The 16,018-nt window shown below is 41.6% G+C and overlaps 1 protein-coding gene across 5 annotated transcripts in view; it reads right to left on the bottom strand.

Moving 5' to 3' along the window:
* Positions 1 to 14,246, bottom strand: part of arhgap17a (Rho GTPase activating protein 17a) — a 129,074-nt gene extending 114,828 nt beyond the window's left edge. For 2 of the 5 annotated variants that reach the window (XM_087997758.1, XM_087997759.1), the window contains exon 1: positions 13,909 to 14,245. In XM_087997758.1, the coding sequence (XP_087853884.1) occupies positions 13,909 to 13,961 (53 nt within the window). In that variant the 5' untranslated portion in view covers positions 13,962 to 14,245. Of the gene's footprint in view, positions 1 to 13,908 lie in introns of all 5 variants that reach the window. The other 3 variants (XM_087997756.1, XM_087997760.1, XM_087997757.1) reach the window with 3 other exon arrangements.
* Between the last annotated feature and the right edge of the window lie 1,772 nt (positions 14,247 to 16,018).

The raw sequence follows: 16,018 nt of genomic DNA on the forward strand, positions 1-16,018 counted from the left end.
GATGGTTTAAGCCGAGAGGGGACAGATTTAAAAGGGACCTAAAGAGCAACTTTTCCATACCGAGGGTGATGTATGTATGGAACAAGTGTGAGAGGACGTGGTGGAGGCTAATACAATTGCAACATTTAAAAAGGCATCTGGATAGGTATAGGACCAGAAAGGGTTTAAGAGGGATGTGGGCTAAATACTGACAAATGGGACTAGATTAATTCAGAATATCTGGTCAGCGTGGACGAGTTAGATCAAAGGGTCTGTTTCCATGTCGTACAACTCAAGAAGGGCTCTTGTGACATTGTGGTATTGTCCCTACCTCTGGCTCAGAAGGTCTGGGTTCCAGTTGCCCATGCCCCAGACATGTGTCATAACATTTCTGATCAAGCTGAATAAAAAGATATACAATGCACAATTTTCTCACTTAAATCAAGTGTATACCTAATTATTTTGGTCAAAAGATGTTGTTAAACTTGAGGGCTCAGAAAAGGTTTACCAGGATGTTGACAGGATTGGAGGGTTTGAGCAGTAGGGAGAGGCCGAATAGGCTGGGGTTATTTACTCTGGAGCATCAGAGGCTGAGGTTTATAAAATCATGAGGGGCATGGAGATGGTAAATAGCTATGGTCTTTCTGCTGGGTAAGGGAGTCCAAAATTAGATGGCATAGGTTTAAGATGAGAGGGGAAGGATTTAAAAGGGACCAAAGGGGCAACATTTTTCACACAGAGGCTGCTGACTGTGTAGAATGAGCTGTCAGAGGAAGTGGTGGAGGCTGGTACAATTACAACATTTAAAAGGCAACTGGATGGGCACATGAATAGGAAGGGTTTAGAGGGATATGGGCTAAATGCCAGTAAATGGGACTAGATGAATTTAGGATATTTGGTTGACATGGGTGAGTTGGACTGAAGTGTCTGTTTCTTTGCTGTTCATCTTGTTGACTCCATGTCAGTTGAGGAGGAATCGTACCAAGAAGTTTGCACACCACCATCCTCCTTCCATTATACATTTATAGAGTACCTTTGATGTAGTACAGCATCCCAAGGCACTTCTTACTAAGAAAAGCAAAAGCAAAAGTTTGACATTTACCCATATGGAAATCTTTGGAGAGCTGATCAATAATTTGGTCAGAGAGGCAGATTTTCAGGAGCATGATAAAATGAGGAGAGAAAATTGGAAACATTAAGGAAAGGAATTTCACAGCTACACATCTGAAAGCACTTATTAATCCAAACAGGAATCTAAGATAATTTGGGAACATTCGGACAGATTGCCTTCTCCTGTCTCTTTCAGCAGGGCAAATTACTTCAGCTAAATGACTTTTCTTCTTTACTTATTTTTGCAAATTTCATATTGACTCATTAGACAGCAAGGGATCTAACTCAGAACTTTACTCAAACAAATAATAGCAAAAAGTGATACTTGGATTTAATTACTAGCCATTAAGGTAAAATTGCCCCAATGATTATGAAAAAAAAAACAGATTTATTTTTTGGGAGGCTCAATGCAATGAAGTAGGTGTCTCTGTGAAACTTATCAATATTAAAATGGGGATCAGTTGCCCAAATGCACATGTTTGTAATCGAAAAACATTTAAAAAGGAAATTATCACATTGAAACGTCTCAAAGTATTTCACACAAAGAATCTGATTTGCAGCAATAGGCAGGCCGGATAGTGGTCAAACATCACACATGAAAGAATAAATTCTCAAACTGCATCTAATGAGAAAATCCTTTACCTTCAACAGTACAGCACTCCTGCAATACTCTCTGGATCAGTGCTTCCCAATCTTTGTTCAAAACATGACACCATTTTCAGGCTGGAAAATTGCTCCAACCCCTCAGTGAGAACGGAGGGAGCAGGGTTGGATAGAATTTGAGGGGCAAGGAGTCTGTTCTAAGTGAAGCACAGCTAATTATAACTCAGTCAGAACTCTCAAGACAACCATCGCTGCCTCAGAATTCAAAACTCTGTTAAGGATCCAGCCCTGACTTAGATTACGGGTTCAAGTGAAATGATTGATCTAGAGTGCTCTTACTTCTCTCAGTACTACCAAGAGGTCACATCATCATCATCTTATGGACAAAATTGGCCCACCTGAAATTTCAGCAGTTCCTTCGCCCTCAAGCAAACTAATTTCTTGCAAGGAATATAGGTACAAGAGGAAAATGGAACTGTCCAAGCAACATATTAAACAGGTTACATTTCTGACTGATGTTCCAGACAGGGTGTGCACCTTCCTGTTGGGGGATGGCGTAAAGAAAACAAATTAGATGCTGTCACATATTGTAAACTTTTAACATACATCAAAATAGTAATATTAAACATCTCAATCAGCAACCAGAACCGAAAAAAGTAGTCAATTCCCTCTATAACCCTGAATCATCATCTGGTTCATAAGCTCAGTACTCCTTTGTAGACAAAGCATCAGTTGCCCAAGAGATCAAGATCAACAACTTGTTTATGAAGCACCTTTATCATAGTAAAACATCCCAAACACTCGAGTGTCAACTAGCAAGTAGTGGTTCACATAAGGAGACATTAAGATAGGAAAGCAAAAAGCTGGCCAAAGCAGCATGTAAAGCACGCATTAAAAGGAGGAGCAGTTTACAGAGGGAATTTCAAAGCTTGGGGCCTAGGTGGTTGAAAATGCAGCTGTCAATAGTATAATCAAAATTAGGGAATGCACAAGGTGCCAGACATATATGAGAAATCTGACAGAATTGTAGTGCAGAAGGTGGTTATGGAGTTAGGGAGAGGTAAGACCACAGAGGGATATGAAAACAACAGTGAAATGTATTTTGAACAACAGCGACGTTGAAACAAGAAGCCAGTGTGAGCGAGTTCAAGCAGGGGTGGTGGTGAATTAAATGCTATAGTTTAGGATACAGTTAGGACAGGAATAGACGCCAGTCAGTTGGCTCAAGCCAGTTACTCATGAGAACATGGCTAATCTGCAACCTAACTCCAAATACTCATTTTTACCCCCCCCCAATACCTTTGCTGAACAAAATTAGTCACAGATGATACGGCACTAACTGCTATAACTTCTGGTCTGTTTCAAAATGGGTGAAATAATTTAACTTCAGGTCACAAAGAAATATTATTTTATCCCTTTTTTACTTTTCTTACCATCAAGACTGGGAACCAAAGTGATTTACACATGAAAGAAGTGAAACGATCACTGTATTCTAACAGATGAAAGGCTTAACAGACAATCAATTTTTCAATGTATAATTTCAGTTACATCACACTGCAAATTTTTGACATAAATTCTGTGTTACAATCGAGCCCTTGATGAAGGAGCGTCACTCCGAAAGCTAGTGCTTCCAATTAAACCTGTTGGACTATAACCTGGTGTTGTGTGATTTTTAACTCTGGGAACCAATGCATTAGCATTAATCATCACACAGACCTCAACATTTCAATGTCAATTCAACTTCTGGATGTATTATAATATAGGGTAAAATCCACACTAATAACAGAATCAGACTTTGCTGGATTACATACTTGCAAAGAAAAAGCACTACGAAGGGAGGGTGGCTCAAGTTGGGAAAACTTCAAAGAACAGAATTCAGAAATGTAGAAAATTCCAAGATTTTCCATCTGTAATATGGGACAATTTTCTAAATTGACTCCTGAAGGTTCTGGCTCTAATTTTTAGATTATTAGAGTCTTAGGTCCCAAATCAACATAAAACTTTTAATTTACTCCATCCCATTCCCCTAAATATCTGGGTAATCTGTCAAACAAACATAGACGTAGCAGCAATAGGCTATTCAGCCCTTCAACCCTGCTCTATCACGCAATATGATCATGGCAAACCTTCCAACACAGTACCCTGTTCCTGCTCTCTCTCCATATCCTTTCATCATTTTAGCCCTAAGACCTATATGTAACTCATTCATAAAAACATTAAAATATTCTGGCCTCAAAATGTTTTCTGTGGCAAAGAACACTACAGGCTCACCATTCTCTGGGTAAAGAAACTGCTCATTTCAGTCCTAAATGACCTACCCCACATCCTTAGACTGATCTCTAGTTCTGTTTTTTTTTTCAATTTAACTCTTGGAATTTAGACATCACTCTGATAAATCTACACTGAACTCATTATATAAGGTCAAAACATCTTTCTTAAGGTGGTGTCAATGTATTTTTCCTGAAAATCAGATTTGAGTTTTATGGAGAAGGAATAAGTTCACCAACACTCTCCTCCCTAGAAATCAAATCAGAGGTAACAAAGTCATAAATTTAAGTTTCACGTGATAGCAGGGTTAAGATCAGCAAAAGAGCCACAAATGTACGCAAGGATAAACACTTATATAGACAATGACCAGGGAAATTCCGAAATGCCTGTCTTGTGAGTACAGCTATCAGATTCATACTCATCCTTCAACATACAATAGACAATAGGTGCAGGAGTAGGCCATTCAGCCCTTCGAGCCTGCACCGCCATTCAATATGATCATGGCTGATCATTCCTAATCAGTATCCTCTTCCTGCCTTATCGCCATAACCCTTGATTCCACTATCTTTGAGAGCTCTATCCAACTCTTTCTTAAATGAATCCAGAGACTGGGCCTCCACTGCCCTCTGGGGCAGAGCATTCCACACAGCCACCACTCTCTGGATGAAGAAGTTTCTCCTCATCTCTGTCCTAAATGGTCTACCCCGTATTTTTAAGCTGTGTCCTCTGGTTCGGCACTCACCCATCAGCGGAAACACGTTTCCTGCTGCCAGAGTGTCCAATCCTTTCATAATCTTATATATCTCAATTAGATCCCCTCTCAGTCTTCGAAACTCAAGGGTATACAAGCCCAGTCGCTTCAGTCTTTCAGTGTAAGGTAATCCCGCCATTCCAGGAATTGACCTCGTGAACCTACGCTGCACTCCCTCAATAGCCAGAATGTCTTTCCTCAAATTTGGAGACCAGAATTGCACACAGTACTCCAGGTGTGGTCTCTTTACAGATGTAAAGAACATCGAGGAGAGATTCAACATAGATTTACAATTTTATGACAGGTTTAAGAAAGGCACAGGAGGAAAAGCTGACTCGGAGAAGTTCTAGGGAATACAGCTTTAAGGTCGGAGGCAAAAAATACAGCGTAAGTGAGAGGTAGAACCCTTTGACCCAGGAAATGGTAATGACTCTGGACTCTCGGCCTTTAGAAGAGACAATTACTTCAAAGGAAATTCAATGAACGTTTAAGAGAATTAAAAGTCTACTTTTGATTTGATTTATTGTTGTCAATGTATCAAGGTACAGTGAAAAGTGTTGTTTTCTACAGACAAATCGTAGCATATAAAGTATCAGGTTGCAGAACAGAGTGCAGAATACAATGTTACAGCTACAGAGAACATAGAGTCATAGAGATGTACAGAATGGAAACAGACCCTTCGGTCCAGCCCGTCCATGCTGACCAGATATCCCAACCCAATCTAGTCCCACCTGCCAGCACCCGGCCCATATCCCTCCAAACCTTTCCTATTCATATTCCCATCCAAATGCCTCTTAAATGTTGCAATTGTACCAGCCTCCACCACATCCTCTGGCAGCTCATTCCATACACATACCACCCTCTGCGTGAAAAAGTTGCCCCTTAGGTCTCTTTTATATCTTTCCCCTCTCACCCTAAACCTATGCCCTCTAGTTCTGGACTCCCTGATCACATGGGAAAAGATTTTGTCTATTTATCCTATCCATGCCCCTCATAATTTTGTAAACCTCTATAAGGTCACCCCTCAGCCTCCGACACTCCAGGGAAAACAGCCCCAACCTGTTCAGCCTCTCCCTGTAGTTCAGATCCTCCAACCCTGGCAACATCCTTGTAAATCTCTTCTGAACCCTTTCAAGTTTCACAACATCTTTCCAATATGAAGGAGACCAGAATTGCATGCAATATTCCAACAGTGACCTGACTGATGTCCTGTACAGCCGCAACATGACCTCCGAACTCCTGTACTCAATACTCTGACCAATAAAGGAAAGCATACCAAACGACTTCTTCACTATCCTATCTACCTGCGACTCCACTTTCAAGGAGCTATGAACCTGCACTCCAAGGTCTCTTTGTTCAGCATCACTCCCTAGGACCTTATCATTAAGTGTATAAGTCCTGCTAAGATTTGCTTTCCCAAAATGCAGCACCTCACATTTATCGGTATTAAACCCATCTGCCCATTGGTCCATCTGGTCCAGATCCTGTTGTAATCTGAGGTAACCCTCTTCACTGTTCACTACATCTCCAATTTTGGTGTCATCTGCAAACTTACTAACTGTTCCTCTTATGCTCGCATCCAAATCATTTATGTAAATGACAAAAAGTAGAGGGCCCAGCACCGATTCTTGTGGCACTCCACTGGTCACAGGCCTCCAGTCTGAAAAACAACCCTCCACCACCACCCTCCATCTTCTACCTTTGAGCCAGTTCTGTATCCAAATGGCTAGTTCTCCCTGTATTCCATGAGATCTAACCTTGCTAATCAGTCTCCCATGGGGAACCTTGTCGAACGCCTTACTGAAGTCCATTTGGATCACATCTACTGCTCTGCCCATATCAATCTTTGTTACTTCTTCAAAAAACTCAATCAAGTTTGTGAGACATGATTTCCCACGCACAAAGCCATGTTGACTATCCCAAATCAGTCCTTGCCTTTCCAAATACATGTACATCCTGTCCCTCAGGATTCCCTCCAACAACATGCCCACCACCCAGGTCAGGTTCACCGGTCTATAGTTCACTGGCTTGTCTTTACCGCACTTCTTAAACAGTGGCACCATGTTTGCCAACCTCCAGTCTTCCGGCACTTCACCTGTGACTATCGATGATACAAATATCTCAGCAAGAGGCCCAGCAATCACTTCTCTAGCTTCCCACAGAGTTGTTGGATACGCCTGATAAGGTCCTGGGGATTTATCCACCTTTACATGTTTCAAGACATCCAGCACGTCCTCCTCTGTAATCTGAACATTTTGCAAGATGTCACCATCTATTTCTCTACAGCCTATATCTTCCATATCCTTTTCCACAGTAAATACTGATGCAAAATATTCATTTAGTATCTCCCCCATTTTCTGTGGCTCCACGCAAAGGCCACCTTGTTGATCTCTGAGGGGCCCTATTCTCTCCCTAGGTACCCTTTTTACATACAAAGATAAAGATCAATAATAACAATTGAGAGGGCTGTTCAAAAGTCTGATAACAGTGGGGAAGAAGCTGTTCTTGAATCTGTTCGGACGTGTATTCAAACTTTTGTCTTCTGCCCAATGGAAGATGGTGAAAGAAAGTATAACTGGAGTGGGAGGGGTTTGTGATTATGTTGGTTGCTTTCCTGAGGCAGCAGGAGATATGGATGGAAGGCTGGTTTATGTGATGGACTGAGGAATGGGATTGATTAAATAGCTCTCCAGAAAGCCTACATTGACTTGATGGAGCAAATGGCCCGCTTCTGGGTCATAGTGATGCAATGTTTCACTGTTGCTGAATGGGTATGCAGCAGAGTGCCCAAGAATTAACCCATCTCAGCCTCTCAAACAAAAAATGGTTTTACATACATTTCAGAAATGTAGAAATATCTGCTTTGAGTACACGTGACAACTTATGATCATTATATACATTTTGCATTTAACTGCCACACCTATAAAATTTACATTGTTCAGTCATTAAGTGAGATCATGCACTGATGAGCAGATAGTAATCCAGTCCATTTATCTTCAGCAGAGTGAAATAAATTATTTAAAATGTGGTGTACAATGTCATGCTGATGGTAGAGCCAGCACTCCGTAACACTAAACACTGTCAAGTGCCATAATTTCTAAACTAATAAAAGATTCTCAGGAAACCAAGATAAGAATGGTTTATCATCTTTGAACTAGCTGAGCAACAGAAAAAAAACAAAATCTGAACAAATATTCTGGTGCAATTTATAATGCTTTTGTACAAGTGTACTGACAGTGCAATAGCATATTACAATTTAATCTATGTCATGACTTTTTTTCCTACAGATCTAACTAAAAGATAAGGGCAGTAACACAAAGCTGAAAATCTGGCCAATCCCACTTTATGCTGTGCTTGCTGACTGGAAACATAAAAGAGGTGACGCAAATGAATTTACATGCTGGGCCTGGGAATTTAACAAATGTCAATTGGTAATTCCAGTGACTCTTGCTGGCAAATGTGTATGAATATCAAAATGAAGGCAACATCAGATCTAGCTGTATATGTTCATGGGGTTGAAGAGTTCAATACAAAAATACTCATTGTCTCCAATCAAATTGGGAAAACTGACGATGGTAGCCCATGCCATTTGTTAGATGTGAAGTTGTTACCCCAATAAAAGCAATACTTTCTGGACAGGAAGTACAGCAGACTTGCAAATAAGACACTGAGACCATAAGACAGGTGTCAAAGTAAAGACATGTGAGTGGAAGTTAAGCCATTCGGCCCCTCGAGTCCAGTCTGCACACTGCAGCTAAGAATGGAGTCAAACCTTTGAAAGTTGCAGAACACACAGCAAATGTGAGAGAAAACAAAGAAATAAAAGATTTAAAGAAATAGTTCTAACAATTGGTCCACTGGACCAGGTGAACAATGACACTGCTTTATGGACAAACTGCCAGAGACATTCTTGCGATCTTGACTTTTGATCTTCAGACTTTTGATTTCCCAGATGATATTCTTCTGCCCATAATCTGTGTTGAACAATCTTTTTTCTGTTTGCATCATGAATGTGCGTGTACATATTCTGAGTTTGAAAGGGTTACAGTTTATGTTGCACGAGGACAAATTAGTAACTTTATCAAATGATAGCAAAAAGAAAGGATTAAATATATTTACAATAAATAATTATTTTCTGTTTATAACAAACTGGTGCAAATTGTTTTTGTCCAGTATAGTAGTCAGGCACATTGGCCATCTTGTGGTCCAATTGAGATTAGACACATTGTAACGGCAGTGAAACACCAGGATGCATTATCAGCATACTCTTCCCAGTTAAGGTGTCACAGAGGGAAGACCATTGATGAAGTTGCTTGGGCCCAGGGCACTACCCTGAGGAATTCCCATTACAATGTCTTAGAACTGAGGTCATTATCCTCAACAACCCATAGCCATCTCCCTTTGTGCTAAGTATGTCTCCAACCAAATAAGAGTTTCCTCAAATCTCATTCATTTTAACATTTTTTTAAAAAAAGAGTTTTTTTTTTAAGATTAGATTACATTACAGTGTGGAAACAGGCCCTTCGGCCCTGAGGAAGGGCTGATGCCCGAAACGTCGATTCTCCTGTTCCCTAGATGCTGCCTGACCTGCTGCGCTTTTCCAGCAACACATTTCCATCCCTTCGGCCCAACAAGTCCACACCGACCCGCCGAAGCGCAACCCACCCATACCCCTACATTTACCCCTTTACCTAACACTACGGGCAATTTAGCATGGCCAATTCACCTGACCTGCACATCTTTGGACTGTGGGAGGAAACCGGAGCACCCGGAGGAAACCCACGCAGACACGGGTAGAACGTGCAAACTCCACACAGTCAGTCGCCTGAGGTGGGAATTGAACCCGGGACTCTGGCGCTGTGAGGCAGCAGTGCTAACCACTGTGCCACCGTGCTGCCCACCGCTGTGAGGCAGCAGTGCTAAGCACTGTGCTTTGCTACCACACTGTGTTAAATGCTGTCTTGACATCAAGAGCAATGACTCTTGCCTCACCTTTTGAGCTCAACCATTTGGCCATGTTTGGATCAAGGGTGTAAACAGGTCAGGAGCTGAGTGACTCAGACATAGTCCAAACCAACTACCAAGTAGCAAGTCATATCTGAGTAAGTGCTACATGATGGACGATGTTTTTGACAACACTATCACATTGCTGATGATCATGAGTAGACTGATAGAGTAGAAATGTCTGGATTGGAATTGCCCTGCTCATGAGCAAGACATTCTTGGATAAGTTTTGCACATTGTCAGGTAAATGTCAGTATTATGTTCTTTTGGCATCAATAACCAATTAAGGTCCTCATGTGAAAGAAGCACTTTTAACGACAGTAAAAATTTAAAGATGTGATTTCCAATATTGGTATGGCACACTAGACTCCAATGCTTGGAAAGCCTCAAGCCAGCGAACATCATGTGCTCTCTCTCCATGGACACTTAGACACAAACGTAACCACAGAAGAGAGACAGGCAGTCAGATTAAACTACTTTCTCAACAGTCTGCTACCTGGATCTATTGATAGCACCCTGGCCAGCACTAGGAACTATCCTAAGGAAAAGGCCTTTGATCTGCCTTCCCCAGTTAGCATTAGGTAGCCAACGATTCAGGAGCATGAGGGTAAATGCTGCTCAAAATGAAAAGCAGCTGCTTGATTCCAGTATTGCTGTTGTTCTCAAACAGTTTGACCAGGGGTGAGACTAGTCCTAGAATTCAAAACTGCAGCAGTACTGTTAGGAAGTCTTCAGGGCCCATAGTCTTTGTAGAAACCAGCACCTTCAGTCCCTTGTTATCTTGTGGAGAGAGTTGAAAGAAACTGAATACTGGTATCTGAGCTGCTGGAACGGAGAAGGAAGCAGAATCATATTCAATTCATCAGCCTTGGCTTGTGCACTGATGTATTGGGTTCTTCTATCATTGAAATAATTAACCAGTGAAGGAAGCTCCACAAATATCTCAATTTTTATTACCATTCACAACTGTATGGAGCAAGACTGAAATCTTTCAGCGGAGTCATCAGGTGTAAAATCTCTTATTTCTATCGTACTTGCTGAGAAGTAGGGATAGGCAATTTTGTAATTCAATTCTGCGATACGATCACTGTTGTTACAATTTGCATTTTCTTGTCTACTCTCTGACGACCTTTGTCACCCTTGCTAGTTAAGAATATATCTACTTTTGCTTTAAAAATATTCATGGACCTCACTAGAGAAGATAATTCCAAACGCTCATGACCCTCAAAGAGATGATTTCTCCTTATCTCAGTCTTAAACGGAAGACCATTTAATGTTAAAGGTCCCACATCTCCATTTAAATAATCTTACAGAGACAAGTTTGCATGTGGAATGAACTTCCAGAGCAAGTGGTACAGTTACAACACTTCACAGACACTTAGACAAGTACATGAGTAAGAAATGTTTGGAGGGATATGGGCCAATGCAGGCAGCTAGGACTAGTTTTGTTTGGGATTATGGTCGGCATGGACTGGTGAGACCGAATGGCTTGTTTCCGTGCTGTATGACTCTCCAATATGCTGCTGTTCTCTTCTTTCTGGTATAGTGGACAAGTTCATAGTTGCCTAAATTACACTCCATCTGTCATTTTTCCCCAACTTATTTAATTTGTATATATCCCTTTGTAGACTCCTTACGTCCTCGTCACAGCTTGCAATCCTGCCTTTATGTCATCAGAAAATGTAGCTGTTATATATTTGGACCCTTCACTTAAGTCAGAGATAAATTGTCAATAGCTGAGGGCCCTGCACCATTCCCTATGGCACTCCACTTGTCATACCTTGTCATAATGAAAATCATCCACACATTCCTACTATTTTACTGAACCAATCTTTCAACAATGCCAACATGTTTTCCCCTATTATATGATTTCTTATTATACAAGGTAGTCTTTGATGTGGGACCTTCTTGAATACTTTCTGGAAATCTAAGTCTTGTACATCCACAGGTTCCCCTTTATCTACACTGCTTGTTATTTTCTTAAAGAATGTTAATAAGTTAGTCAAACATGATTTCTCTTTTACAAATATCATACTGATTCTTCCAGAATGAATTGGGAGTTTAAGTTGCTTGTTATAAGCTTTTTAATAACTGTTTCCAACATTTTCACTAACTGGCCTACAAGCTGGCTTTCTGTCTTCATCCTTTCTTCACGTTTGCTATTTTCAAACCTGCTGAGATCTCAAGTGGGTGCTTTGGTCTCATTATAACCAAGACTCAACCAGATACATTGCAGAAAGGTAGACCTTAAAAGGTTATTCAAGACACAGATGAAATACCAGTCAATCCATCTATGGAACAAATACGCAGTCAGATTAAGGTTGCTAGAGCCTGCTATTTAGCACATTTCATATCCCTTACAGCACCCACTGTTAAAGTGTATAGCTGTGTTGCTACTAATTGTCACAACCTTCCTGACAAAATAATGACAGTCAACACAAGACCTTGCCTCAAGTTACCAAGCCAACACACAACCCACAGTTATAATTGAAACAAATTCCCTGAGGGAAACTGATTTAAATTGCAAAATTGGCACAGAAGCCCATGTTACAGTTAGCAGATCTGCTCTCATGGATTTGTTTCCTCCACAGGCATTTCATGCTAACTAAATACTGCTGCAAACAAGTTCTCAGCAACAATACAATTTAAGATTTCAATAAAATATATCAAAATAGATCCAATATAATCTCATGTTTCTGACATTGAAGACATTTGAATGTCAGCCTCAACTTTTCAGATTTTTAACAATACATAGGTCTGATTAAAAAGTTATCCCCGACACAACTGGGTTATTTCTCCCTCCAGTAGCATGACCGTATCATAACGAGAGATGATTCAATTGACAAGTCAACTGTTCAATACACACTTTAAGTGTACATATTCACAACGTTTACTGCCTTTTTTCTGGACGCTGATCAAATATGGTGTAATTCGCGCAATTTTTATTAACAAAAAACAAATTTACACTTTCTCTTCAATTTCAATTTTTCAGTTTTGCAAACTGCGAAGTAACAGACGTAACGTAGCGTACCATAGAAATGGCAATGTACTGCACTCCATCGCGAATAGGAATGAAATAGGCACTGGGACTATTTCGAAAAATTGTGGTACTGGAAATTGCTGATTACAAAAAAAATCACAAGGCAAATCAAGACGAGGGGGAAACCGGAGCTACAAAGGTGGTCAGACAACCACATCCCAGATTACTAATTTGACAAACAGGAAGCATCTGATCTGGCTGGGTCACTGCAAGGAATCAGAGAGCAGAACGAGACAGAGCAGGAATCTGGACCGGAGAGAGGTTGGCTGCTAAAAAAGTTTACTGTCCTGTTGTGGATCCCTTCTTCCATTCAGGATTTAGTCAGCGCTGTAAAGGACGCCCTGTATGTTGATTCCAAAGTCCTGTCATTTCAATATCCGAGGATCGAAAGTACATATCCAACCATATCGCTCACAATATGCACCGCAACACGTGAATTATTGTACTTAAACCCAGTTCCGCGGTCACTTCCTCAAGACTGTTTAGGGACGTTCCATACTCGGAGTTGACCAAACTTTGCGCTCGCACAGCGTCTGATTGGCTCTGGGTAACGTTTTAACGAGCAGACATATCGCCTCAAATGAAGAGTGGAGTTACACCAGTGGCCAACCATCTACTTTACTTAAATATCTGATTTGCATTGCAAGTCGCCGACATTGTAATAACCATCCAACACTTAATCCGCCGTTACCTTTACTGCTTTACATAAAACCACAGCACAATCTCCAGAAAACTGTCACGCAGAGAAAACAGCAAAACTGACAACCCCGCAAGTTGTGCTGAGGCCATACTTTGGCCCCAGCCCGGAGGGGAACTTTGTGAGTTCTTCAGAGAGAGGATTGAAACTGATGCACCGAAACTGTCTTGGTGCAAGCGGCCTGAATACAACTGCACCCGGAGCGCGGGGTGAGGGTTTATTTTTTGTTGTTTTAAAATCGGAAATCAATGGAACAAGCCAGTCTCGAAAGTTGCAGCAGTGACTCCCACGAGTTCTCCGATGAGTTGCAGACTCGATCGCTCCGGCACCACACCCACCCAACTCTGCCTCCCTCGCCCCAAGAAACTAAATCCAATAACTGCACCCCCCCCCCCTCCTCCCCCACCCCCTCCTCCTCAGCCCCGGCCGCGGGGAGTTCCCGGTGACGGCGCTTACCTTCCCACAGTCTGGTTGGCGAGCTGCCGCATCCGATTAAACTGTTTCTTCATGGTTTCTCCCGGGCCGGCCGGCCGGCTGGCTTGGAAGTGTCGCCTTTGAAGAGCAGAGTTTTCACAGCGAGCGTCTCCAGGCCCCTGGGCACATCCTGGGGCTGTCCGTGTGCGGACACTCGGGCCTCCGCCCCGGCAGCTCTCCGAGGCTCTGCACCCCCCACCTTCTCTCTCTCTCTCCTCTCCGGCTCCCGGTAAACCCTCTCTCTCTCACACACACACACAGTCCGCGCTCGGATGCTCCAAACTCCCCCGCTCACAGCAAGGTTGCACCGCCAACCGACTGAGGGCCAGCCGGAAGTACCTCTACCTCCCACTTCCGTTACTAGGGGAGGGGAGGGGGCGGGAGGCTAAACAACAACAAAAGCAGCAGCAGCAGGAGGAGGGTGAGGGTGAGGCAGGGTGACTCCTGCAGTTCACAGCTCCCAAATCCACATTTGTCTCACTAAAGACTCAAGAGGCCACCCTTAGTTCTGAAAACTTTCAGAAGAATATGGAGAGGGCTGTGTGTAAATGCATTTTCGTTTTCATTTTTTAATAATACGAAACAAAAGTCAAACTGTACTCGTGAAAATCAGTGCACTCTAAATGTAAAAGTGAAAGTCCAAAAGAGTAAGCTACGAGATGTCTGCGTTCCATGCTGCTCTATATTCCACAAGCTGAGTATAACCTCAGTTGCACTTCCCCTGACTGAACAGACACTGCATTTGTTCGAGTTTTTGATTTTCTTTCAATCTTAGGGCTGTTTGAGGATTCTTTCTTTCCCAAGATGATCTCACTGTGTTTACTAATATACCAGAAACAACCACCCCCATGCATTCAGCTACTTCCCAAACTCTTTATATCACTTCGTCATTAAGCCTAAAAAAATTTGGACATCACTTCATGAACCCAGCTTATCTATTCCTATTGAAGGTTTTGAAATTAACAATAAGAACACATTTCTTCAAATGTAAGCAACCATTTTGTCCTGGTGAGTGGAAGCATTCTCATGTTTCAGCTAGAAGGTTGTGAGATCAAGCTCTAACTCCAGAACATGAGCATATTGATCGAGCAGTGTACAACTCAGGGCCAGCTTAATTGCCTTCTTTCAAATGAAATATTAAAGTAAGACCACATTTGTATTTTGAATTGAGTGTAAAAAATCGATTGATACTACTTTTTCAAAAGAGGGCAGGAAATTCTGGAAGTGACTACACAAATTGCCAGTGTTTTTTTCAATCAGCATTCTGAAAACAAAACTGACTGGTCAAAGGAATTAGGAACTGGAGTACATAATTTGGTCATTCAGAATTACACTGATCTGGTTGTGGTCTCAACTGCACTTTACTGTCTGCCTGTCATAACCCTTGATTTCCTTGTCTATCGTACATTCTATTGAATTCAGCCATGAATAAATTCAATGATGTGGTCTCCACTGCTTTTAGAGGAACAGAATTACACATAATGATCATCATAGAAAAAAAGGATAATTCACCATATTGCTTTCGTCAAGATTTATTTTGCATATTTCAGTTGTCACATTTGCTTCATCGCAGTTAAAAGAAGTTTTATTTTTAATTCTTAGCTGTGAAGACTTTGAAATATTCTGAGAAAATGAAAGGCACCATTTTAGGAAAAGGTTCTTCTTCCATAGAATGTGTCATGGAGTCATAGAGATGTACAGCATGGAAACAGACCCTGTGTCCAACCTATCCATATTAACCAGATATCTTACATTAATCTAGTCCCATTTGCCAACATTTTGCTCAAATCCCTCCAAACTCTCCTATTCATATGCCCATACAGATGCCTTTAAGTGTTGTAATTGTACCAGCCCCTATTACTTCCTCTGGCAGCTCATTTCTGACACGCACAAGCCTCTGCACGAAACATTTGCCCCTTAGGTATTTTTAAATCTTTCCCCTCACACCTTAAACCTATGCCTTCTCATTTTAGACTCCCCTACCCTGGGAAAAAGACTTTCGTTATTCATCCTATCCATTCTCCTCATGATTTTGCAAATCTCTATAAGGTCACCCCTCAGCCTCCAACACTCCAGAGAAAATAGCCTCAGC

The sequence above is a fragment of the Chiloscyllium plagiosum genome, unplaced genomic scaffold, assembly GCF_037043375.1.
Source record: "Chiloscyllium plagiosum isolate Xiang-an unplaced genomic scaffold, Cpla_swu_hap1 HiC_scaffold_20, whole genome shotgun sequence".
NCBI classification, from domain to species: Eukaryota; Metazoa; Chordata; class Chondrichthyes; order Orectolobiformes; family Hemiscylliidae; genus Chiloscyllium; species Chiloscyllium plagiosum.